The sequence below is a fragment of the Mesocricetus auratus genome, unplaced genomic scaffold, assembly GCF_017639785.1.
Source record: "Mesocricetus auratus isolate SY011 unplaced genomic scaffold, BCM_Maur_2.0 Super-Scaffold_6730, whole genome shotgun sequence".
NCBI classification, from domain to species: Eukaryota; Metazoa; Chordata; class Mammalia; order Rodentia; family Cricetidae; genus Mesocricetus; species Mesocricetus auratus.
The window spans coordinates 80,240,413-80,266,555 of NW_024429184.1; the positions used below are offsets into that span (position 1 = coordinate 80,240,413).

The 26,143-nt window shown below is 50.1% G+C and overlaps 1 protein-coding gene across 3 annotated transcripts in view; it reads left to right on the plus strand.

Moving 5' to 3' along the window:
- The window catches only part of Ctif (cap binding complex dependent translation initiation factor), a 240,336-nt gene extending 227,287 nt beyond the window's left edge, over positions 1-13,049 (plus strand). For all 3 annotated transcript variants that reach the window (XM_013118055.3, XM_013118056.3, XM_005076456.4), the window contains exons 11-12: positions 7,268-7,321; positions 8,949-13,049. In XM_013118055.3, the coding sequence (XP_012973509.1) occupies positions 7,268-7,321; positions 8,949-9,164 (270 nt within the window). In that variant the 3' untranslated portion in view covers positions 9,165-13,049. The remainder of the gene's footprint in view (positions 1-7,267; positions 7,322-8,948) is intronic.
- Positions 13,050-26,143: the final 13,094 nt, after the last annotated feature.

Below are 26,143 nucleotides of genomic sequence, written 5' to 3' on the forward strand. Positions count from 1 at the left end.
TGGGTAAATGGATGAATGGGTAAGCCAATGGATGAAAGGATAGCATATTGATGAATAAACAGATGTCACCAGTACAATCAAAGAGCAGGCAAAATCAATTCAATCTTGCAAAAGTCCAGGTTGGCTCTTGTCACCAGTCAGCAGAATTAAGAATTATAAGTTCCAGCTTTCAGACTGAAAATGACCTAGTCTGGGAGAAGGAAGAGGATGCTGACCCAGGACTCTGAGCTCTGTCTAGCTCTGCTCAGACTCGCTGTCTGTCTGTCTGGCTTATGCAAGCCATTTAACTACTGAGGCTCGGTTTCTCTGTCTATTAAGTAGAGATAATAATGCCTGTGGCCTTTGCCTGTCTCTACAAGAGTGTCACGAGGGTACAAAGTGTGTTGGGATCTGCAGGGAAGATATGTGTTTATAAAGATATAAATGTAATCATACTAATAACACCTTGCGTTTGAATTGGGCTTTGCACTTTACAAAGCTCTTGCCTGTACATTATCTAAGTTGACTCTCAAAACAGCAAGGCAGATATTATCCCCATTCTCAGGTAAGGAAACCGAGGTATGGCATGATTAAGTGACATGCCCCGGATGATTCTGAGCAAGTGGCAGATCTTGACTCCCAGCCTGCTGCACATTTTTGATGATAGCTTTTCTTGGATGGATTATCTGTCTCCCTGAACAGAGAGAGTCAGATGTAATTGACCCTCTTCTTGATGACTCAAGGTCATTACCATGAGTATCGGTTCCTGTGCTGTCCTTTGGACTTGGCTGTGACGCAGGTTCAGAGCCAGCAAAGGCATAGGATGGACAGGTTCAACAGAATAAAAGGTACCCCTACAGTGCAGGTAGCTGTGTGAAATCCCCAGCCCAACAGCCCATGTGCTGGGGCTGTGTCTTCTTGCCCTTTCTTTCTCTCTCTTTTCTTTCCACTGTCAATGTCTGCCCATCTCTCAGGCGCCCTTCTCCACCTCCGATCCTTTGATCTCTTTTTTTAATCTTTCTGGCCTTCAACATCTTCCACACTTTGATTTTGTCCTTACAAGCCATGGTCCTTCCACATACACAGCCAACCAATCAGGGCATCCTGTTGGACTCCGGTCTCCAACAAGGTAGCCAGTGTACTCTATAAACTTCTTTATCCTGTACCTCCCTTGCTTCCCCCAGCCCACCCAGAACCAATGCTACTGACAACAGGGTCAGGCCAGCATTGCCTGTACTGGAGGAGGCAGCTGGGTCTGTTCTCCAAGACTGCAGGATGTGCCTGTGGAGATCTGGGGTGGTCAGGGAGGGCTGGCCAGTGGGCCTCAGGTTGACACCCTAACTAGTGAGACACAAAGCTGTGGTCTCCTTGCTCACCACTACCAGCCCATCAAGGCAGCCTCACAGCTCCTTCTGTCAGCACCTTCTCTCTCTCCCTGCTGGGTGGCATCCCAAAAGCTAGCCTGGTTCCATCCTGAGCACGCCTTGGGCAGCATGCCCATGCCCCATGGCCCTTCCCGGGGGACTCAGGGATGCTTTTTCTCTAGTTGCTGTCAGGCCTCCCACAGCCTGGCTGGAGCACCTCAGCTTCTCCCTGAGGGAGGATGTGATGGGTGTGCCCACAACAAGGCCCCGGCAGAGACAATAGCACAGGAATGCATTCGCTTCCTAACAAACACTGTGTGGGCTCGTACAATTGCCTTGGATTCTCGTCCAAGAAACACATTTCACGGTGCAAAGGTGCGGGTGGCTTGCCTGCCCCAGCCCGCCTACATCCCTCTCTATGCCAAAGATTTGGATGAGGGGTAGCCTCTTCCCCACCTAGACCTTCACCCAGAGACTGGACCACGGTGGCCCTCCATTGATGAAGCCTTTCTTTCTAAGAATGGTGGTTCAGAAGCACAGTCTATTCTTCCAGAGAGTCCTGCTCTGGTCACTGTCTTCTTTTTTTAAAAAACCATTTCTTTGTTGTGGTAAAATATACATAAATGTAATATTTACCATTTTAAGTGTACTTTTACAGTATTAAGCCCAGTCATATTGCTCTGTAGTCATTCCTACTAGCTACAGAGTCTGTATATTTCCCCAATTGAAAACCCTGTCCCACATCCCAGTTCCTGTTAGCTACCTGCTTTCTGCCTCTGTGAGTTAGTTTGTTCACAGGACCTCATGTAAGTAAAATCACTCTGTATTTGTTCTTTTGGGCCAGGCTACTTTCATTTGGCAGTGTCTTGGAGGCTCACTGAAGTGATGGCACGTGTCACAACTCCATTTAGAGCTGAACAGTATTCCCTTGTAAAGATGGGTCATTCGTTTATCCTCTTCCCCAGTGTCAGACACTATGGTTTCTCTGCTTTGACTACTGTCAATTTTAAAGCCATGAAGAAGTGTACAAGTATTTTGTCTATTCAAGTGGCCACTCCTTTTTGAGACTAACCTTTGAGTTCAAGCAACTATCTCCTGAAAAATCCCAAGTAGAGTATGTGTAAATCAGAGAAGTACTAGGCTCCTCAACATATAAACAGGATTCTCTTATCCAACACCTAGCTGTCCCTTTGGGAACCTAGACTTGGAGAAATGGGACACGGAACAGGAAATCTGGGCCAAGGTGGAAGAATGGACAGGTTCCGTACTTGGAAGGATGTCTATGATCCCCACAAAGGGAAGGAGTGTCCAGGAGTGGGTGAAGTGATAAAGCTCGAAGGGGGACCTTGTGTGAGGAGCGTGGCAGATTCCATAGAGACACAGAGAGAGGGCAGAAGAGAAGAGGGAGACAGGGTAAGTCCTGTCTGCCTCAGGGGATGGTGGGAAGAGAGAGCTGGAAGAGAGCTGGAGAGAAGAGTGGAGAGGGAGAGAAGAGCCGGAAAGAGAGCATAAGTGGGTAGAGGTCTTTCTTTTTGTTTTGTTTTTCTATTTTTTATTTAAATTAGAAACATGTTTGTTTTACATGTCAATCCCAGTTCCCTCTCCCTCCCCTCCTCCCCTGTCCTCCACTAACCTCCTATCCCATCCCCTTTCTGCTCCCCAGGGAGGGTGAGGCCTTCCATGGGGGATCTTCAAAGTCTGTCATATCATTTGGAGCAGGGTCTAGGCCCTGCCCAAGGTGTCTAGCCTGAGAGAGTATCCCTCTATGTGGAGTGGGCTCCCAAAGTCCATTCGTATGCTAGGGATAAATACTGATCTACTACCAGAAGCCACATAGATTTCTGAGACCTCCTCACTGACACCTACATTCAGGGGATCTAGATCAGTCCTATGCTGGTTTCCCAGCTATCAGTCTGGGGTCCATGAGCTCCCCCTTGTTCAGGTCAGCTGTTTCTATGGGTTTCACTAGCCTGGTCTTGACCCCTTTGCTCATCACTCCTCCCTTTCTGCAACTGGGTTTTAGGTGTTGAGTTCAGTGTTTAGCTGTGGGTGTCTGCTTCTGCTTCTATCAGCTACTAGATGAAGGCTCTAGGATGGCATATAAGGTAGTCATTAATTTCATTATTGGAGAAGGGCATTTAAGGTAGCCTCTCCACTATTGCTTAGATTGTTGGGGTCATCCTTGTAGATCTCTGGGCATTTCCCTAGTGCCAGATTTCTCTTTAAACCTAAAATGGCTCCCTCTATTATGGTATCTCTTATCTTGCTCTCCTCTATTCTTTCCCTGACTCAATCTCCCTGCTCCCTCACGTCTTCCTCTGTCCTTCTCTTCTCCCCTTCTCTTTCTCCTAGTTCCCTCTTCCCTCCCTTCATGCTCCCAGGAGCTCTTGTCCCTTTCCCCTTCTCCAGGGGACCATGTATGTCTCTCTTAGGGTCCTCCTTGTTTCCTAGCTTCTCTGGTGGTGTGGATTGTAGGCTGGTAATCCTTTGCTCTATGTCTAAGATCCATATGAGTGAGTCCATACCATGTTTGTATTTTTGTGAGTGGGTTACCTAACCCAGGATGGTTTCTTCTAGTTCCATCCATTTGCCTGCAAATTTCTTTTATTTCTTTTTTTTTATTTTTTAGATTTATTTATTTAGTATACAGCATCTGTCTGTATGCCCATAGGACAGAAGAGGGTGCTAGATCTCATTACAGATGGTTGTGAGTCACCATGTGGTTGCTGGGAATTGAACTCAGGACCTCTGGAAGAGCAGCCAATGCTCTTAACCTCTGAGCCATCTCTCCAGCCCCGCAAATTTCTTTTAAAGGGGTCCTTTGCACCTGTATGCAGACTAGTACTCATGGAACCCTGGGCTGACCAGAGTACTGCATTCTGCCAGGTAACAGGGGCAGGCCAGCATAATGCCTGAATCCTTACAATGGATACTAGGGAGCCACTGATGGGTCTAGGCAACCTGGGGGGTTATACGCAAAGAGGTTCCAGTGAAGTAGCCATCACCAAATGAGCAGGCGAGCCTCTTGTTACCACAAAAAGCAGCAAGTGGGGACTTCCTGGCAATCTACAGAGTTGAGCAAGCTGCCCTCAGAGGTCAAAGGAGGAGGCTGAAGGAGTTCCTTCTGCAGTCATCACTAAAGGATCTAGGTTCAGCAGGTAGCATCAAGAAGCCCGTCTTCATCTAAGGGGTGAGCAGGTCAGAGGTCAATGTCAGGTGTCTTCTTCCGTAACTTTTGAGGCACGTTCTTTAAGTGAACCTGGAGCTCACTAATTAAGTTAGACCAGTAGGCCATTGAACCCCAGCTTCTGTCTCTGCCTCCTAGGGTGAGATGCCATGCGTGCCCCCATCAAACTTGGCCTTTTTACACAGATTCTGGGGATCCAGCTCAGGTCCTCAGGCTTGCAAGGCAAGCGCTTGCCAGCTGAGCCATCGCCCCTGCCTCTCTTTCATGTGCTCTCTGTACTGTATGCAGCCACAGAGAGGACAGGAGAACGAGAGGGACAGCCCTCGGTAACTTCCTTGAGAAAGCCCAGCAGGCCTGTGCAGCAGAGCCTATCAGACATTGTGGTTTTTGGCTTAGCACAGACTTTCCCAATAGCCAAGTAAGAGATAAGTTTGGCAGAAAGCACCCTCCCACGGCTCTGCTTGGGAGGGACACGGGCCCTGCCAAAGTAGAAGTGGTACTGAGGTCTGTAGGGAGCCCAGAACCCAGTACAGTCACGTAGAATACAGGAGTAAAGGAAGGACTATGGGCAGACAGCAGAACCTCATCCAGTCACAGAAGGCCAAAGGCAGGCGGGCAGGCCCTGGGTGGCAGAAGAAATGAGAATGAGCTGTTGGCTCAGGGGACAAAGCTCTCTGCAGCCAGACCTTCAAGCTGCATGAGGCTTGCCCTGCAGCGGTGCCGGAAGTGAGGAAGGCCTCTTTCCAGGGGTAGAGACAGCATGCGTCAAAGTATCAGTTGCTGCTCTGGCCCTGGCTCTTGGAGGCCTTTCCTAGAACATTACCTCTCTTGTCACTAAACCTGGTGTACTCTTGAGGGGAAATACTTCAGGCCCAAAGAAGCTGTTATCAGGGCCAAACATGACCCAAGTACACACCTGCGTGTACTGTGAGGAACCTGTTGCTACCACAACAGCCTTCTCTTGAAGAGCCAGACTATCTTGCCTCCAGACCAGTTTCTCCTCCTCTCTACACGGTGGCCAACCCCCCACCCCCCCCGCCAGTCTCCAGTTCTCGACCCTAGAAACCTCACCTTTTGCCTTCCTTGTAATTTCTATAGAACTTTACTTAATTTTTGTAATTTCTTTTTTGTTTTGTTTGAGACAGGGTTTCTCCATGTAACAGCCCTTAGCTGTCCTGGAACTCACTCTATAGACCAGGTTGACCTTGAACTCACAGAGATCTGCCTGCCTCTGCCTCCTGAGTGCTGGGATCAAAGGTGTGCTCCATGACCACCTGGCTGTAATTTCTGCATCGATTTGGTTTGCAGTTTTTGTATGTTTTGAGGTAGACTCTCACTGCGTAGCCCAAACTCAACATTTCCTTGCCGCAGCGAGTGCTAATATCACAGGTGTGTGTCACCATGCCCAGTTGTAGTTCGGCGCCAGGTCCCTCCTGTCGAGGGAGGTGTGTGGGAGTGTCCTGTTCACGTCCCCCTCACTGTTACCTTCCTGAGGCTGGGTGCTCCCCTCTGCCCTGAAGGCAGGGTCCTTGTTTTACCTCCTACTGACACTGCCAGCTGGGCCGGCCTTCTTCCTTCCTCCTAAAGACTCTTTTTCTTTTTTGTTTGTTTATTTGTCTATTTGTTTGATTTTTCCGAGATAGGGTTTCTCTGTAGCTATGAGCCAGTCCTGGAGTCCTGGAACTCGCTCTGCAGACCAGGCTGACCTTGAACTCACAGAGATCTGCCTGCCTCTGCCTCCCAAGTGCTGGGATTTAAGTCATGCGCCACCACCGCCCAGCTCCAAAGACTCTCATTGGCACATATTTCCTATTTACTTAGCACCCGTGTCAGGGCCTGGGGACAACTGTGGACAAATTAGGCACTGAGCTTATTGACTTCATTTCTGATAGAGGAAGAAGATACAGATGTCAAGGGCCACAGAGATGTCAGTGGGAGTAGATAGAGGCAATCAGCTACACACCAGGCTGTCATGTGTGGGCGGGGCCTGAGTAGGGTAAGACAGTGAGGTCTGTGGTTACAGGGTGGCCTAGCGTCTCCAGGGACAAAATTGCAGAGAGCGGAACTGGAACCGAGATACATGTGAGGTGTGCAATTATAGACTGAAAATGCTGAATGTGAGTCACATGTAGCTTCCGCACCTGTGATCTCAGTACTGGGGAGGCTGAGGCAGGAGGATGACTAGTTTGAAGCCACCCTGTGCTATAGTATGAAATCCTGTCTCAAATAGAAAAAAGTCAAGATATGGTGATGCACACCTCTGATCCCAAAACTTAGGCAGTAGAGGCAGGGGTATCAGGAATTAGAGGTCAACTCAGTTATGTGACAAGTTCAAGGCCAGCTTGGGCTACATGAGCTTCTTGTCTCAAAAAATGGTAAATTTTATGTTAGACGAGTTGTGTCAGTTTCCAAAGAGAGACGTTGAGTGGACAGTTTGGATAGGTAGAGGAAAATGTGGTGGGATGTGGTCAAGGAAGCCTAGCCATGGCGTTGGTTAAAAAGCACTCCTTGTGGATGAGTCACAGCTGGTGGCTTTGAGCTTGAAATGATGCACCAGTGGAGAAGAAAGTTTGATGGCCAGACTCCCTCCCATAGCCGAGCCCTGGCTCCCGAGTCAGTGGCGAGCTTGGTCATCGACGGTATCAAAGCTGGGTCAGAAGTGAGCAGGATGGTGGTCCACCTGTCAGGCTAGCAGCTGATGTTCAGCCTGTTTTCTTTTCTGTCCTCTTTTCTGTAGCTCTTGCAGTCTCAGGATGTGAAGGAAGACGCTGTCCTCTGCTGCTCCATGGAGGTGAGCTGTGGGCACAGAAGGCCTAACCCCATATCCATGTGCCCTCAGGCCTCACAGCTGGGGGAAACCGTGTCACATGTTTACCAGTCCAGCAGCCGCTGGCCCAGGGATGTCTGGGGAACCAGGCATGCATCATTCTCTAGAGGAATCAACACCAACTGGCACTGTCCACTCCCCTGTCCCAAGACCTCCTGCTATTTGGATCAGGCATGCCACACTAATGACTTTAAGAGTTTGCAGGTGACCTGCTGCCCCCGAAGATGTCCCTTCACTTCTATGGCATGTGATTAGGAGAAGGTGCCGAATGCTTGACTGAATCACCTGCATTGGCTTAGTCTCTTGGAAGGCTCCTGAGCTCAAAGGTGCAGCCACTGAACACTAAAACTTCTGGAATCTTCCTTCCAAGGCTGGCTGGGTTCCGGGGCAGTTCCTTGCCCTCTACAAATAGCCCAGGGTCACTCAGGGAGGCACACAAAGAAGGGGCCTTCTAGCATGGGACTCAGTCTGTCCATGCCAGTGAGCATATTGTATGTTCAGGTGGTCTGTCCAGGTTGCAAAGGCCATTCCCCAGGAGCTTTGTGCCAGGAGCCTGCAACAGCAGCCTTGGTTGGATGGGATGGTCATGAAGTTTATGTGTTGGGTTCCAGCTAGACAGACACTTGTATGGTGCTTGGGAAAGATAGGACAAGGTCCATTCCTTCAGATGGCTTCAAGTCTGGTGCATGCACAGTGACTGAGAAATGTATAGGAAGAGTTGTAGTGAGAGATCCTCATCTGTGGCCAGGCCCAAATGTTTCTAGCCGGGATATTCACATTACAAAGAGAGAGAGTTCAGAGTGGGTCACAGAGGTCAGGAAAGGCTGTATGGGAAAAGTGGAGCCTAGAAAAATCTAGGATAAGGCCAGGGTACAGCGGCAATGAGGCTTCAGTTTATATGGGAAGGGGCCTGCTTCTCCTAGCCAGGTCTCTCTCTCTCTCTCTCTCTCTCTCTCTCTCTCTCTCTCTCTCTCTCTCTCTCTCTCTCTCTCTCTCTCTCTCTCTCTCTCTCTCTCTCTCTCTCTCGATTTCAAGATTGCCTGACTGGCCTTCTACTTCAGTTCATATCTCTCTCCTACCTATTATCACTAATGTGGGCAGAGGTCAGTTCTGTAGCTAGAGGTAGGTTTGGAGTTAGAAAGGGGACCCTATGTCCCCTCCTGTCCCACACAGACACACATAGATACTGATCACTAACCTGTTTCCAGAGAAATGCCTGGCGAATGGAAATGACCACAGAGATACCTAATCGTCCTAGGGAGCAGACCATGGGGTCAAGTGAGGGGCTAAGTGTAGTCAGGGAAGGCTTCCTGCAGGAGGTGAGGTTCTGGGGTAAAGACACAAGAGGTGAGTTCCTAATGAGTTGATGTCAGGCCTGGGCAGCAGGCAATATCCTGGCTCCCAGCATTCCTGCTGGCAGATGGTTGTTAAATTTAGCATCTCACCGTTGGCTATTCCTGCCTGGATCTGCATGTCCCTAGGACAATCCAGATCTTTTTGGTCCTTGTCTTCAGCCTACCTAGCCAAGGATTGGGGGGGGGTGCATATTATGGAGTCCAAGTCCCATCCTGACCACACTTTTCACCCACAGCTACAAAGCACAGGCCGGCTTCTGGAGGAGCAGCTGCCTGAGATGATGACGGAGCTCCTAGCCAGCGCTCGAGATAAGATGCTGTGCCCCTCAGAGTCCATGTTAACCCGGTCCCTGCTCCTGGAGGTCATCGAGCTCCACGCCAACAGCTGGAACCCTCTGACACCCCCCATCACGCAGTACTACAACAGGACCATCCAGAAACTGACAGCCTGACAGTCAGAGGGGCCTGGCGGGCAGCCCACGGGCAGCTGGGGCCCTGGCGCACAGGGCCAGATGGACAGGCGAAAGGACAGGGGTGGCCCTGGCGGGAAAAAGAAATGAGCAGGGGGGCAGGCAACAGCAGTGGCCAGTCTGGAACCAGCGGAGGAGGGGATCGCGTCCCTCAGAAGAGCTCCCCCACGCAGCTCCCCAGCCTGCGCATGTGTGTCTCTTTGTCCTGCTGGTCACCCGCCCTTGCTCTCCTCAGCTGTAGTCCTCCCCGCCCCCCTCCCCTGCCTCCCGCCCCCTCCCCCACAGAGTCTTATGGGAGGAATCTCTGCCACTCCTCAGTGTCTCCAGCTGCCTCTCAGCCTCCCACACCTCTGGCCACCGCTTGGGTCAGCCAGCACTGCTGAAGGCTGAAAAGTGGGTCGAGACGGCTGCTCATTGTTCCCACGTGCTGTCAGCCGCAGTCGCCAACTGGCAGCAGGCAACGTGTAGCAGATGTCTGGGAGGACAAAGGCAGGCACGGTCCCCACCAGCCGCCCATAATTGACAGCCTTTGTCAGCCCCAGTGGAGCTGGGACGAGGCTTCCCCACGGCCCCCCCCCCCACTCTCACCTTCGAGCTTCACCCTCCTAACTGAATTCAGCTCCTCCTCCCTTCAGCCTCCAGCCCCAGGGCCGGCTGCTCCCTCAGGCAGAGAAGGGAGCTGGGACTCACAGCTCCGCTTGCACCCTTTTATTTTGTTATTTCAAAAGTCAATGCTTCGAGGTCTCTCTTCTCAGTAAAAATGCCCTCAATGTGATCGCCCCATCGCCCCCTCACAGACCCCCTGATTAGTGGGGGATCAAACCCTGCCCCCTGTGGAAACAATCTAGCCACAAACAGCTTGCCAGTAGCCAGCTAGTAATTGGAAACTTCTGCCCCAATGGGGGTCTCCACTGGAATCCTGTGTTCCTGGGCCCCTGTCCTGCAGTGCCTCTGTTCTTGTCCACTGCTAGCTTCCAAAGGGCTGATACTGTCCCCTGGACTGCCTTAGGACCCGCCCTGGCCCCTGTTATGGTGAGCAGGGCCAGAAATGAAGCTGGCAAATTAAAACCAAATGCAAGTCTTGTTCCAAGCAACTGCTGGCGGAAGAGCCCACTGCTGGCTTCGTGGGTCTTGGAGCCTCATTCATGGACTGTGTCCTCGCCCTCACCTCATCCCAGGCAAGACCTACAGCAGCCTCCTTGGGTCTTGACTGGGGCCATTTGGTAGGTGACCAGGCAGGCTAGAAACAAAGCTAGGATTTCTTGAACGGCTTTGGTCCCTGGGAGCAACTGCTTCTGTAACTAGAGAGGAGGATGTGGCTAAGTCCAAGAGGCTAGTCTCCGTGTGGTGACTGGTGAGTGCTCTGCCTCATCTCTGGCAAGCAGGAACCCACATTTTGATGATCACCCAGAACATGTGTCCAAGCCCAGTGGCTTCCCATTTTGCTCCTTTTACTGGGATTGGTCATGCCCTAGGCCATGTTGGAGACTCTTGAGCAGGGGTTCTCAAACTGTGGTTCGAGCCCCCTTTGGGGGTTGAATGACCCTTTCACAGGAGTCACATATCAGATATTTACATTACGTTACGATTCATAACAGTAGAAAAATTACAGTTATGAAGTAGCAACGAAAATAACTTTATGGTTGGGGTCACGCCAACACAAGGGACTGTGTTAAAGGGTCACAGCATAGGAGGCTGAGTACCACGGCTCTTGAGGCTTCCTAGTTCAAATCAGCTAGAATGAAAGTGAGGACTGTAATTGTCCCACATCCAGAAGAGCAGAAAGGGAAGTGGGCGAGGGAGAGTCCCCAGTTCTCTCTGCCTGTCCTCAACTGAAATCTTCTGGTCCCAAGATGGGGGCTCAAAAGGACCTGCTGGGAAGAAGGTGTGGAGACCAATGGCTACCCCAGCTCTGATCTCTTTCCTCTCCCCCTCCCCCCTCGTTCCTTCTTTTCTCTGCTTCTTAGCCGCCCCGACTCCCATTCCAGCCCTTAGGCTGAGCCTGGAGCCCAGGGACACGGCAAGCCCCACAGGTGGTGGTGAGGGAAGAGCAGGGAGTTGAGAAGACACCAGGGAAATCATGCTCTTGTACAGTTGGGCAGCCCAGGTCCTCAGACACCTGCTTCCTTAAGTTTCAGGGAGCCACAGGTGCGCTTGCATGGGCCTGCTTCCCAGGTGTCTATAGGGCGGGGTGTGTGAGTGTGACTTGTGTGTGTGAGTGGGTGGGTGTTTGTGAAAGAAAGCGGGGGTGGTGTGTGTGTGTGTGTGTGTGTGTGTGTGTGTGTGTACATCAGCATCTGCTAAGAATGAAGCAGAATCATGAGGAAAAAAGAGGCTGAAGGTAGGGTTCGAGTCACAGGAGTAGGGAGGTCTCCCAGGCTCCTCATTGGGTTCGCAGAGTAGGCTCCACACAGGGCTCCCAAACACTGTGTAGACGAAGACTGTGGCTTTGTGGGTACCACAGATCTAATGCAGCTCCTTCTTAATGGCCTGCTGGGGGGTCTTGCCTCAAGAGCAGCCCCTTCTAGGGCCTTGAGGACCAGTATGAAGATGCAAGATATAAATATGTATACATATATAAATATATTTTTAATTACATGTTGTGTCCCGGTGGCTCCAGACTTACCGTTTGCCTAGTTGCTTGAAAGCACTTCCCGGCCCATCCTGATATGACACTTCCAGCCGTTTGTTTGCTGTTTGTTTTAAATTCAGATCCCTGCTACTTTTTCAGACACGGAAAGAAAGCTTTTTTTTTTTTATTTTTTAAAGAAACAACAGTAAAGCCTAAAATCTCCAAGTCTGAGTAGCTTCCTGTGGGAGACGACTCAGGCAGGAAGTGGGGAAATGCAGGCACCCACAGACCCCTGACCTCTCCCCAGGCCAGAGCCCCTCTGCCACCAGAGGGACAGCTTATCAAAGCCCACCTCTGAATGAACCAACAGGAGGCAAAGCTAGATATCTGGCTGTCGCCTCTCTTGGGCTTATGCTGTCCTATCTGGCCATGATGATCTGCTATTGAGCCTTTTCAGGCTCCCCCGCCTGTCAGGATGAGTTGGTCCTTGTTTTCCTCTCAAGTGTCCTGCTTGTCACTGTCCTCTTCATGAACTGGCCATATTGCCTAAGCTCTGGGACCACACAGCTCCTGCAGGGCTCCCAACCTCCCCCTGGACAAGGCCAGGAGCCTCACCATCAAGCATGGGGAGCATGTGCTCCCCAAACCACCTTCATCCATGCATTCTTCCTTATCCAGTCTGTAACCCTTCAAAGTTTGGGAATCATCCTGTCCATCTGTGTAAATGTAAATGTTGACCCAGTTGGTATTTATTCTAATTTTTATTGTATTTTATTTTATTTTGTCTGACGGGTGGGGGGTGGGAAGTATACCACTGTTTGCACCCAGGGCAGCTGCAGGGACAGAGCCCACAGCCCAGGAGCCAAGAAAAGCAGCTCCTTAGGGGCCACTCTAGACGGCAGCCTCTGGATAGCCACGTCCTAGGCTGTTATCTGGCATCAGAAGCCAGCCAGTGAGTGTCCCTTGTCCCAGACACTCAGGCCTGCCCATGGCGTGATGTCCCTCAGTGGCCTGGCACTGTGTTAGGAAACCTGACTGAGGAGGTGGGAGGGAGAGTGTAGAACTCTCCCCTGCTCTGGACACTTGCACCAGAACATCTGGGGCCTCACCTGAACCAGCTGGGGGCCTGACAACAGGAGCTACCTCCCTGGAGCAGGGTCTGGAACTCCCGCCAAAGCTATGGGCCAATCCTGCTCGCACCATCCCTACCCTCCATCTGTATGTCCTGCTTCCCAGCTGAACCCAAACTACAAGTGGGTTAAAAAAAAATTAATAAATGATACCAAAAACCAAAAGGGTCCCGAGTCTTTCTCCTCTGTATTGAGCTCGGCAGTGGTAATCTTTCCCTAAGCCTTTGTGCCTCAGCTGGTACAGGTAGCAGTCTCAGAAGTGCCCAGACCATGAGCTGCTGAGGACAGTCCTCACTGGCTGCCATCCAGGGCAAGGACAGGCTCTAGGGTCTGAAGAGGTTGGGAAAGGGCTCACTCAAGATAATGTCAGCAAAGGAATGGGACTTCTTGTATCTAAAAGTGAGGCTCTGAGGCTGAGCCAGGGTGGTGGAATTTCCTGAAGAAAATTACTTTTGTGATAGATAGCTTTGGTTGGCTGCAAATGTAACCAGAACCTAGACCCACCCCATCCCAGGAAATGTCCCCATAGCATTTGGCAATGACTTTTTGTAAGAAGCTGGAGACTCAGCCAGGCCTGGTGTTACATATCTTTAATTCCAGCACTCTGGAGGCAAAGGCAGGTGGATCTCAGTGAGTTCAAGGCCAGCCTGGTCTACAAAGTGAGTTCCAGGACAGTCAGGACTACACAGAGAAACTCTGTAGAAGTAGTAATACTAGTACTAGTAGTAGTAGTAGTATTCTTCTGTGAGAAGCATGGGAACACTGCCTCTTCATAACTTCTTGGGTAGCATCCTTCTCTTCATCCTTCCCCAGGCAGGCCCAGAGAAGCATGGGTACCTGGAGAGGACATTGCTCAGACTGAGTCAATACCTCTCTGAGCCTGCCTGAGGAGGAACTACCAACTTCTCAGGGCACCCACATAGGCAGAGGAGGAGGCTTTTGTAAGGACACTAACTCCCTTCATAAGGCAATTGTTGACATAATGGCCCCCCAAAAGATACACCTCCAAATGTTACCATATTAGGGGTTAGAATTCCAATGTGAATTTGAGGCTAAGCCTCATAGCAGCACAGTACTAAGCCTAGGGGTACATCAGCCCTGTGTAGGTAAATTCCCTGAGCTAGGAGCTCTGCCTTGCCTGGCTGTCGATTGGTTTTAGGGTGACTTAAGGCGGGCAGAGGGTTAAGAGAACAGCTCACAGCAGCCACATGAGGAAACCAGTGTCCCCTCGCATGGGTCTCTATCCTCATCAATCTCTTCATTCACTGGGCACCCCTGTATCCCAGGCATGGTCCTGAGCACTCTTGGTCTTAGGGAATTCATAGGAGCCCCCAGAGTCTGGGATGATTGGCTCTGAAGGACAGATGACTATGGCCAGGATTCCACAGCTGCCCTGATGCATAGAGGGGTCTATGTGTGATGAATTCAACCACCAAAATGCCTGCTTCTGAGCTCCATTACCTGTCCCCAGGACTCTCAAATGACCTTCACCTCCCAGGCAGAAGAGGGTACCAGACCACAGCCATAATCCCACAGGCCTGGTGCAAGCACAATGGTATACTTGTGATAGACAGTCAATGCCTGACTCAGGTCCTGGTGACACTATGGGGCTTGCCCAGCCTAGGGAGAAAAGACAGCCCCTCTCTACCAGGTGATAAGCCAGGGGGAGTCCCAGCAACCGTCAAGTCTGCATGAGGAAAGCCAGCTAGAAAACGGGCGACAAACTTCCCCCTTACAACCCAAGTGCTGCTGAAGCACTTGGCAGCCGACCTTTAAAGGCATTCACACACGCAGAACCCTGTCCTCCCGGTGGACTTGCTGTGGATAAGCCAACCGTGGCAAGTTCCACAGCAGACACTCAAGACCTGCAGTTTCCACTCAGGCCACACAAGTGTCAGTCTCACTACTCACCAGTGAGATTTGGAGTCACTCTGGGAAAAGGTCTAGTGCAGTCTTCCTGCCTCTGCCTCCTGAGTGTTGGGGTTGGAGGTGTGCACCGCCAAGCCTGGCTTCACCATTTCCTTGTTAAATACAAGACTGTGCATAGGGCTTCAGATGACGGTCCCTCTAAGGTGAGTTGAAAAGGGGCCGTATGGGATCCACTGCCTGTTTTTCGAGTGGGGGAGCAGAGTCCCTGAGAACAAGCTGTGCTCGGTGGGAGGCATCATGTCCAAGGTTCTAGAAGCCTCTTTTAGTCCTTATTCCTCACTTCCTGATACAAGGCAGCCAGCTCACTCCAACCCCCTCAGCTCCCAGGTCACAGCGAGGGGCTCTGGTAGGGCTCTTGGCTCCTCTGGAGGCCCAACAGAATACACAGTTCACCAAGTAACCCCAAGGTGAACACACTGGGCGATTGAGAGGCTCAGGGCCCAGTCAGGAGCAGGCATGTACTCAGTCTAGAGGAACAGAGAAATGCCCTTCTGAAGAGGTTGGCAAGGGACAGGAAGGGTGACGCTATAGACAGAAAAGAAAGGCACTGGGGTTTTCCTGTGGGTAACTAACTTCTGCCATGGAACTACAGGTAACAAGCTGAAAGCCCCAGGTCTGTGTCCCACGTTTCATTATCGGTGCTCCCAAGGCTGTGGACAAACAGCAGGGTTGCTCTTGTGTTGGCCCAGGAAAGACCCCAAATCCTTCCCATAGCATAAAGGAGCAGTCAAAAGGGAGACAGATGGTGAGAAGCATCGGGAAGCTACTTAACTCTCCAGGCAGGAGGCATCTTGACTGGGAAGAAAGATGGCCCAGGAGTCTGTGGGTTCTGATCTTCACACGTGTGAGCCCTCTCCTGCCCAGGCACCTGTCCCCCGGAGATGATCATGTGACTAACAGACCTTTTTAAACTATGAAGCTTTCTTGTTGTCTTTTGTTTCTGATTTGCACCCTGATTTTCTGATACTGCATGTTTCACCCTTTCTTGAAGGCCCAGCATCCTTTCCAAAACCCTAATTAACACAGTGGCCTCTAACCCAGGGTCAGCCCCAGAGATTATCAAGGTGTGCCCCATCTGCTCTGCTTGTTTGATTACTGAATCTGTTTTACACTTCTCCTGCCTCTCCTCTCATCCCAACACCCTCATCATCACCGTCATTGTTGTGGCCTGAGAAACTATTACATCGAACTTGTCAGAACCTTTTGTCAAGGAACACACAGGCCCTGGATGAGAGCCTGAGGAGCATTCTTACAAAGGCCGTGAGCTTTGCAGCATAGATGGACATTTTTGTCATAGTGGTGGCCATTTGAAACAGGGTCTCTCTCTGTAGCCCATGCTGTCCTCAAATTCCAGGTTTTGCTGTCTTAGCTTCCCCGGTGCTGGGAATATAGACCAGTGCCACCACACCCTGCTCTGTGAACAGGTGGTTTTAACAGCTAATTCATCTAACTTAGAAGCATTCTTGCCTGATTTCTGACCCGTAGTAAGTTCCCAAAATGCTGGATCCACTCAGAGTTAGTCATATGACTAGGTGTGACTGGGCAGGCCACAAGGCTGGTGAGTGGGCCGACCACACTTTTCCCAGGAAGAAGGCAATACTCACAGGCCTGGCGTGGACAAGGACCAGTGATTCAAGATGATTCTTAGCACTGCTGACTTGAGCAACAAACAGCCTCATGGTCACACTGTCTGTCCCCTCATCAGAGAGTGAGCAAGAGGGCCCTTAGGGTCCTGGGATGCGTGCAAAGAGCACTGGCTTGTCAACCAGCAGAGCAGAGTCCGTCCCCGGCTCCGTGGCAGCCAGTCAGTTGTTTGTGAGAGTGATGCTTCTTTTGGTCCATTGGGGGGTTGGTTGTTTGTTTTTGCTTGCTTGCCTGTCTGCTTGCTGTCTTGGTTGCTTGCAGATATGATCTTGCTATGCAGCCCAAGGTGGCCTCACATTTGAGGTCCATCTGCCTCCTACCTCCTGAAATTGCAGGCTTGGGCCATCACGTTGGGTGAGTGTTTTTCACTGCTTTCCAGTTCCCTAAACATCAGAGGAAGTTAGTGTTGTTGCTTTTCGAGCTGTGTTCTGAGACCCTTTCGTCCCCCCTGTTGATCTTGGGGGAGGGGTGGGATGAAGAAGAGATGTTCTGCCCAAAACACTGTGGCCCCCACATCCTCTCAAACCCCATCTGATCTCCCTTGGCATCCCCCCTCTCTGCACCGGGTTTGCACTTACACTGACATGCATACCTAGGAAGGCTTTGAAATTCCAAGTTAGTTACCTAAGATTCTCTAGCCCTCTAGCTAATAAAGACAGCCAGGACCTCAGATACCTCTTGACTTGCAGGTAACACTCAGAAGGAAGGGACACATCCAGGAAGATACATGCTAGGAAGGACCAGTGGCACAGGCTGCAGAGGGACCGGAATCTGGCTAGTGTGTCCTCTGGTGTCTTCACATGTCCTGGGCTGTTTATCCTCTGGGCCTCTTCTAGTTCCCTCTCTTCCTCACCTGCTTTCTGTCTCTGGCTACATGCTAACATGCCTGTGACAATTATCTGAAGGTTTTCTCCTATGACAGCCCAGGAGGGAAGGAAGGGCCAAGGTGGCACCCACCAAGGACATTGGGCAGCATGTCCTTGTCCTCCACCTCCCAAGCTGGACTGGCTGTCCAGCATAGCACCGATCCTCACCTGCCTATGGCCCCTCCTCATTCTGGGAGTGTAGAAAGGGAAGCCCCTCACCCCAGTCTGCTGGCTGAGTCTTGGGACCCTCCTCTACCAGGACTCCACCAGGCTGGGTCCAGCTTGGCTGCCCGCCTGGGCTGCCGTATCGATTCTTTTGGCTCCTTTTTGCTGGGGATATCAATCTAGCGGGTTCCCGGGATGGCTGTGTTTTAACCTCTCACCCTGGTCTAGACTCTGTCGGCTCCTGCTGTCCCTCAGCCAGGAGGAGATGGAGGCCCCGGGCCTCTTGGGCAGGCTCTGGAGCCAGCGGATTTCCAGGAACCGAAGCTGGGATCGCCTGGCGGCTCCGCAGCCCGCCAACCTGCCTCTCTCCAAACCGGCCGGTGAATTATTAAAGATGCAATTTCCTCTCATCTTTCCAGTAAAATTGCTCCCCGTACTGTGCATTGCTGCCTTCCTGTCACTGGCCAGCTGGGGTCTTGGCAGAACTGTCATTCACCCCCAGAGTAGAGCATATGGAACTGGGAGTCTAAGAATATAGGTGCCTACTGTTTCACGACACCAGAGAAGGAAGCTCAGAGAGACCAGCAACCAGTCTGCCGTTGCTCAGCAAGCTACCAGCAGAGCTAGCTGTGACCCTGTGTTCCAAACAGGGCTCCCTCTCCCTGGTGCCAGCAAAGCCTGGAGAGGCCCCCCACACTGTTGCTTGGGGCTCCTGGCACATGTGCTCCGGGTGAGAGTTGGGTCAAGTACGCTGTGTATCGATCATGTCTCCAAGTGTGATTTACAGTCCTTTCCTGTTACTTACCACCAGGCCCCCCACCGCAGCCGCTTAGCTAGGTAAAGCCGTCATTGTTAGTGCCCTCTTGTCGGTATTTATTGTTTTGGGTTTTGCTGTTTACTGTTGGTGGTCATAACAGGGGGGGCTGGGAGCAGCAGCCTCATGTAAGTTCTCTGTGACTACGTGGCTATGCTCCCAGGTACTTCTTAAAGCCCAGATCTTCCAGGCGTTCCCTAGATACAGTTCCCTGGGGATCCCCAAGGCAGGTCTAAATGCTTTACTCCTCTTCAGCCAATGCCACAGGCAGAGGTGTTGGAAGGATGCAGGGGAGTGAGGGGGGCGTCTCAGAAGGGTGTGTTGATGTCTGTGGAGACAGCACGGCCATGCCCTGCTCTGAGCTGACCCTCTGAAAGCTCCAAACACCTTTAACCCCTAGGATCAAGGGTCAAAGTCTGTACACAAGTACCAGTTCTCTCAACTCAATCAGGCTGAATCCAAAGGGGTCTTTGAGGTCACAACTGCCCTCCACTCAACTTGGTCTCAAGTCCCCTGCCTCAAGCCCACCCCCGGTGGAGAGCAGATCCCAAGCTCCTCCATAGTGGAACAGAAAACCTCCGTCTGAGAGGAGGGAGCCTCAGCTGAGAAAAAGCCTCCATGAGATCCTGTAGGCAGGCTTGTGGGACATTTTCTCAATTAGTGATCCATGGAAGAGGGTCCAGCCCATGTGGGTGGAGCCATCCCTGGGCTGGTAGTCCTGGGTTCTATAAGAAAGCAGGCTGAGCAAGTCAGGGACAGCAAGCCAATAAACAGCACCCCTCCACAGCCTCTGCATCAGCTCCTGCCTCCAGGTTCCTGTCTGTTTTGGGTTCCTACCCTGACTTCCTTCAGTGATGAACAGTGATGTGGAAGTGTAATCCAAATAAACCCTTTCCTCCCCAAGTTGGTTTGCTCATGGTGTTTTATCACAGCAGTAGTAACCCTAACTAGGGCAGGTAGGGTTTGGATCTGAGCGTTTATTGGCCCTTGCCCAGGCTTGCTCCAGCTGAATCCACCCTGGTTGCTACCCCCCACTCGCATCACTAGCTTCATAATTCTGGCCTTTCTCTTTCCCACAAACCTTCCTGACTCTACATTAACCTCTGGCAGGGGACAGCAGGTCCCAAGAAGCCTCTGAGACCTCCCTGTGATTTGGCTCCTTGTCCTCCATAAGGTGGTTAGGACTCGAGCCCTCACTGGTCAAGCAAGCCACTTCAGGCAGATGAATAAACTTCTCTGTGCCTCTCTCACCCTCATCTACAAAGGAGTGCTCATGACGTAGCAGCCACGTCATGAAATGCGCTCTGCGGATGTGAAAGGAGTCACCTCTACATACAGCTCTAGAAATGAAAACAAATCTATGATGTAGACGGAAGTTTCTGTCCTGCCTGGTCCCATAGCCGTTTAGTCCCAAATAAACACACAGGGGCTTATATTAACTATAAACTGTTTGGATGATGGCTCAGGCTTCTTATTGGCTAGCTCTAATTATTAGCCCATTGTTGGGAGCTGCAGAGCACCACGCCCATAAGATGGCGCTGGTTTCCGCATTCCGCCAGCGAGTGCTCTCAGTAAGTAAACAACTCCTTATTAGGAGTGAGGCCACATACCCTTCTAGATCTGCTTGGTGACAACCTATCCTAGCGTGCCACCTGGGTGTAGTTGATTGGCTATCGCTGAGTATATTAAGCCCCGACTCCCTGGGGTCGGGGCCACTCCCTGTAAGCAAGTACCCGAATAAACTGTGAGAAGAAGATTCCTCGTTGCCACATCATTCTTGCTGGTCGAGGGTGGTCGAGACAGCCCATTTTTATTAATCTTGGCTTACCAGTGATGCCCGGGTCTCTTGCTTCCTTGGCAGCTACATGGCATCTCTTTGACTCTGCCTACTACCTTTCTCTATTCCTGTTTGGACTTCGTGCCTGGCTAAATCCTGCCTGTCCATTGGCCAAAGCAGCTTTATTCATCAATCAATAACAGAAACATGTATTCACAGCATACAGAAGGACATTCTCCATCACTATGATGGCAGAAAATGGGCCAGTGGTCACTTAGGGATGGGACAAGCAGAAGGCAGCATGAGAGTCAAAAAGAAATCTGAGTAGGTCACTGGTATCGCACACCTTTAGTCCCAGCACTCCAGAGGCAGAGGCATGTGGATCTCTGAGTTGGAAGTCATCCTGGTCTACAGAACAAGTTCCAGGACAGCTAGGACCACACAGAGAAATCTCTGTCTCAAAAAAACCAAGAAGAAGAGGAAAAAAAAGAATAGATTTGTTCAGGGGGCTGGAAAGATGCACTTAAGAGCACTGGCTGCTCTTCCAGAGGACCTGGGTTCAGTTCCAAGCACCCACATGGCAGCTTACAACTGTCTGCCACTCTAGTTCCAGGGGATCTGACACCTTTATACCAATGTATATAAAGTAAAGTTAAATAAATTATTTTAAAAAGAATAGATTTGTTCATCTTTTTAATTGTTGTGATGGTTTTAAAGGATTTCCATGTGTCAAAACATATCCTATTGTATTATTTGTTTTACCTTTTAGTACAAAATAATAGGTTTCCAGCTAGAAAGATGGTTCAGCAAGTAAGGACACTTGCTGTGCAAGTATGAGGCTCTGAGTTCAAATCTCCAGAAGCCATGGGGAAAACTGGGCATGGAACACATGTGCCTGTAACCCCATTGTTGTAAGGAAGGGGCCAGGAGGATCACTGAGGTTTTCCATCTGCCAGCCTAGCTCCAGGTTCAGGGAGAATCCCTGTCCCAAGAGAATTAGGCAGACAGAGAGACAGAGCAGTTCACCTGACGCCCTCCTCTGGCCTTCACACACAAGCATGCCTACTCCCCTCCCCTCATACACACATACACACACACACAAAGGGGTTTCATCGTGATATTTTTACACATTGTGTACTTTAAATATGTGCACTTTATTGCATGTCAACTATGCCTCAAAAGCCCAGACCTATGTGATAAGAAGTGCTGTGTGGCTGTTGCTTGCAGTCCCTGCTGCCAACAGTCCTGCTCCTCCTCTCCCGAGCATGAGTTCCCTGGGACTCTCAAAAGCTTCCAGGCTGCCATTGCTGTGTCTTGTTAGCCACTGTGTGCCTGTCACCAGACTCTGGGATTCTTCAGGAAGAGTTACTAAATAGTCACTGTCTCAACCTGACCACATTCCCAATCATCACAACTGCCCACTTCCAGTAACCAAGGGGTTAAAGCCAGGCCAGCAAGCTCCTCTGGTGGGTTGGTCCTGCATGTTAAATGCCAGAAACATCAGGGAGTTTTAAACTACTTCCACCCATGCCCTGGCCACAATTGTCTGATTAACCTTGGCTAACTGGCAAAGTCTAAGGTCCAAAGTTCCGGTGTCTAGTAATGTCACTGTCTCTGGGGCCACAACTGGGGAAACTCAGCTCAGAGGACGTTAGAGATTTTCAGAGATGTCCTAGCCTGTATCTTCCAGGAACAGTGCTCTGCCACCCTCCCCAGGAGCCATAGTGGAGTAGGGCAACACTTGGCATGGTGTTGGAGGGTTTACAATGCATACCCAGGCGGAGGCCGTCTTGGCTTTGGTTGTCTATTTTCTCCTCCTTGAACTGCTCATAGGTCTTGAGAAGAGAGGGGCAGGGGAGAACATTTTACAGAACAGAGAGGAGTGACTCCTTATGGTAAGCTGGCCTGGGGGCAGGAGTCCGAGGCGGTACAGTCTAGACCAAGTTCCTCCTGGTTCCTGATTTTCTCAAAATACTTTGTCTGTCATTAGGATGGAATCTTCATTCTGTCCTTCTCTGTGATACATCCCATCTTCCTGGTTCTGGCAACACCTCCCCTCAAAATCAACACCTATGCTAGAGTTGTCCTTGACCCTTCCTCGGGGGCCCTGGAACAAGTGTCCTACCTTCCTGGGAATTCCCCACAATGGGGTGGAACCCACAGTTACATCCTTGGTAGTAGCCTCAGACTGGGTCAGTCATAATGAATGAAGCCAGCAAGATCTACAATGCCCTGTGTAGGAAATGACCTTGTCAGGGCTGACTGTCCAGGCTGACCACTAGGGAACCATACTGAGAATGCCTAAGCTAAGAAGCTGCTGGTCTTCTCAGAATCCTGAGACAGACACTGAGTCAGGCTCCAGATCTCCAGTTCCTAGGCCAGGCAGGAATAGGTTTAAGCACCTAAAAGAACAAGGGGAAAAATGTGTGGGACAGAATTCTGTGTGTGAGAGAGAATTCTGTGTGTGTATGTGTGTGTGTGTGTGTGTGTGTATGTGTGTGTGAGAGAGAGAGAGAGAGAGAGGGAGAGAGAGAGAGAGAGAGGAGAGTTCTGTGTGTGAGACAGAATTATGTGTGTGAGAATTCTGGTGTGAGAGAGAATTCTGTGTGTGAAAGAGAATGAAACTTTTGTGTGAGAAAGAATTCTGTATGAGAGAGAATTCTGTGTGATATGGACTTCTGAGTGAGAGATAATTCCATGTGTGTGAGAGAGAATTCTCTGTGTGAGGGAGAATTCTGTGTGTGAGAGAGGAAGAATGGCTGTTTGAGGGTGTGTCTAAGAAACAAAGATAACTGTGGGAATTTTATGGGGCAGAAATGGTAAGTTCATGGAAGCAATGTTCATGAACTTTGAACTTTGGAACAATGTTCATGAATAAATGTCTTTTGCTGCTGGTCTGTTTTGGGGGGGTGTTCATGCTGGTCCTGAACTGTCAGAGCCTCTCCCACAGACCCCAGACGCAGAGGGACCTGGGGCAGGCTGGGCAGGAGAAGGTCCCCATAACCTCTCACCTTTTGGAGGGACCCGAGGCTCCTTCGCTCGTCTGTCCTATCACAGTGGTGGAGGAGCCTGAGAACTGCCACGGGTTCACCTGCCACCCCCAGGCCTCACTTGGTGGTCTCAGAAGCAGGAGACTCACAGATATGCCACTCAGCTCATAACATGGCTTTCCTATGAGCATCTGAGAGGGCCACCAGAAAGCCCTCTGGTGAGTGGCAGCCACCTCAGCATTGAAGCTCTGTAGGGAATTCTTGGAGCACTCTGGGCACTGGCCCCATCCATGCTCAGGCCATGCAAGGCGAGTCCTCCTTACAGTTCCCCAGCGGTCGGTGAACTGGTGCACGGCAGGGCAAGGCTGATGAACAGTCAGCAAGGCTTTGTCTTTGGAGAGTCTGAGGAGAGCGCATGGGACCTTTTTCTAAGGAAATGTTTCCACACTTGAAGATCTCTCCTCTGATCTTAGAAGCTTCCCGAGTCCATCCCTCAGTTCATTGTGGGGCCCCAGGCCCCAGGAAATGCCCCAGGGCCACTGGCACCAAGGTAGCCTGAAATTGCCTGGAAGTCCCCATCCCACACCACAGATGATCCAGAACTCAGTTTATTGAAAACAAGATGGAAGCACCTGCCTCTAATCTCAGGAAGCAGACAGACAGGAGGATGGAGAGCTAGAGGCCAACCTGGGCTACATGGTAATACTGTCTGCAGATAGATAGATAGATAGATAGATAGATAGATAGATAGATAGATAGATAGATAGATGATACATGTAGATGGTAGGTAGGAGGGAGAGAGAGAGAGAGAGAGAGAGAGAGAGAGAGAGAGAGAGAGAGAGAGAGAGAGAGAGAGAGAGAGAGAGAGAGGCAGGCAGGCAGGCAGGCAGGCAGGCCCCACAAGGAACCACCGAGGCACTCACCTAGCACAAGGCTCCTGGTTAGATTCTCTTGCACCAAAAGAGAAACTAAATAACTTGAGGAGTGAATGTGTCCCCTCCCTCCTTGCAAGAGAAGCTAAATAACTTGAGGAGTGAATGTGTCCCCTCCCTGCCTGCAAGGTGCTGATAGTGCTGGTGCCAAGCAGAGGGCTCCAAGTGAATCCTTGTAGTCTGACTTTCAACCATAAGCATCTCTGGGACCTGAGGCTTTCTTTAATCAGTGTTGCTATTGCCTGCATCCTGACACACATTAGGTTACACTGGGTATATGACTAGTGCATGGAATGCACACAGACATGTTCTCTGCCTTTGTGTTGCCAGAAACATAACAAAGAAACAAATGCATTTGTGTTTCTGTGAGGTAGACAGAGTCTAACCAAACCCCTAAGACTCTGGCTTCTGCACACATACATGAAGGTCGTTTCATCATTGCTTCTGTTTCTGTGAGAAATGAGACAAGCTATGCTAAGCACACAGCGCACAAGGGGTATAGCTCTGACCATTCAGAAACAGTGGAAAGGAAGGAAGCAGCAGGCCTGGCCTCTCTATGATGTCAGAGACTTTGCGTAACCTGAATGCTACTGAGCTGACCCACCTGGCCCTTGAACCTGGAGGAGAAGTCCGTCTACAAGCAGCCTCCAAGCCATGGGCATCATTTAGACAGCAGTCAAGCTTAGATGATGAGCAAGAAGAGACACAGGGTAGGAGGAGGCTTCAGTCAGGGCTGAGAGCAATGCCGTGAATGATCAAACTGAAACAACAAACCAAAAAGAGACAGGGAGAGAGAGGGAGGGAGGAAGGGGGGAGGAAGGAGAGAAAGAAAGAAAGGAGGAAGGAAGGAAGGAGAGAAAGAAAGAAAGAAACAAGGGAGGAGGAAGGAAGAAGGGAGGGAGGGAGGAAAGAAGGAAGGAAGGAGAGAAAGACGGAAGGAAGAAAAGAAAGAAATGAGGGAGGGAAGTAGGGAGGGAGGAAAGGAAGGAAGGAAGGAAGAGAGAAAGGCAATTAGGAGAAGGAATCCTTCAAATATCTGCAAAGAAAGAAGAAAGAGGATTAGATGCTTAAGGTCATCTTTGCTACATAGTAAGTTAAGTCAGCCTGAGCTACATGAAACTATCTTGAAAAAAACTACAAATTAAAAATAGATCATCCTTTACAAAGATCTCTCCCGTTGGATTCAAATGAACTGACCTCCCTTTTCCTCCCTTCCAGGAGAAACAAGAGCAGTAAACCTCTGCATCTTCCAGGATCTCAAGTATGTCAGTAAAATGTACCAGGTAAATCAGGCAACAAGACTATATGAGTGTTACCAGTAAGCAAAAACAAAAAAAAGGAAAAAAAATAGCAACAGATATTTGATACTTGGCATATCCAAATATTGGTGTTTAAAATGGTAGACTTTACAATAATTGTGATTCATATGTTAAGAGGATATAGAAGATATATAATTTTAAAAGAACTGGAAACCAGCCAGGCATAGTAGTATACATACCTTTAACCCCAGCATTCAGGAGGCAAAGGAAAGCAGATCTGTGAGCTCAAGGCCAGCCTGGTCTACAGAGAAAATTTCAGGACAACCAGGGCTACACAGAGAAACTTTGTCTTAAAAAATAAATAAGTAAAAGTAAAGGAACTGAAACCCTTCAAAGTTACCAAATTGAACTGAAGAAATGAAAACAGAGTCATAATATAGTGGTAGGTTATTCAGCAGATTAGATGAAGCTAAATGGGGATTAGGAAACTGGAAAGCAGGGTAACATAAAATATAAAGTACTGGAAAGCAGCGAAAAATACGGACATAAATGTATAGTCACATTAGAAAAACTCCTAAACTTACCCTATATAGCCCTTACAGCATAATGGGTGTGTATGCTATAGGCAATGATGAACCCTATATAATAAAAAATGTGTTGTATTATGACATTGTATTACATAAAAGCTAAAGAGCCCGGGAGTTTCAGGTACTAAATATGCTACTCTTGCAGCTCCGTAGTGAATCAGACAGGGCACGAGAATGGGCTCCAGACTATAGCTTGGCAGAATCCTGCACCTGCTTCCTGGGCTAAACCATGGGCTCCTCTGAACCAGTTCTGTCATCTTTAAGAAAGTGTCATCATATGGATTCAACAAGTGTGT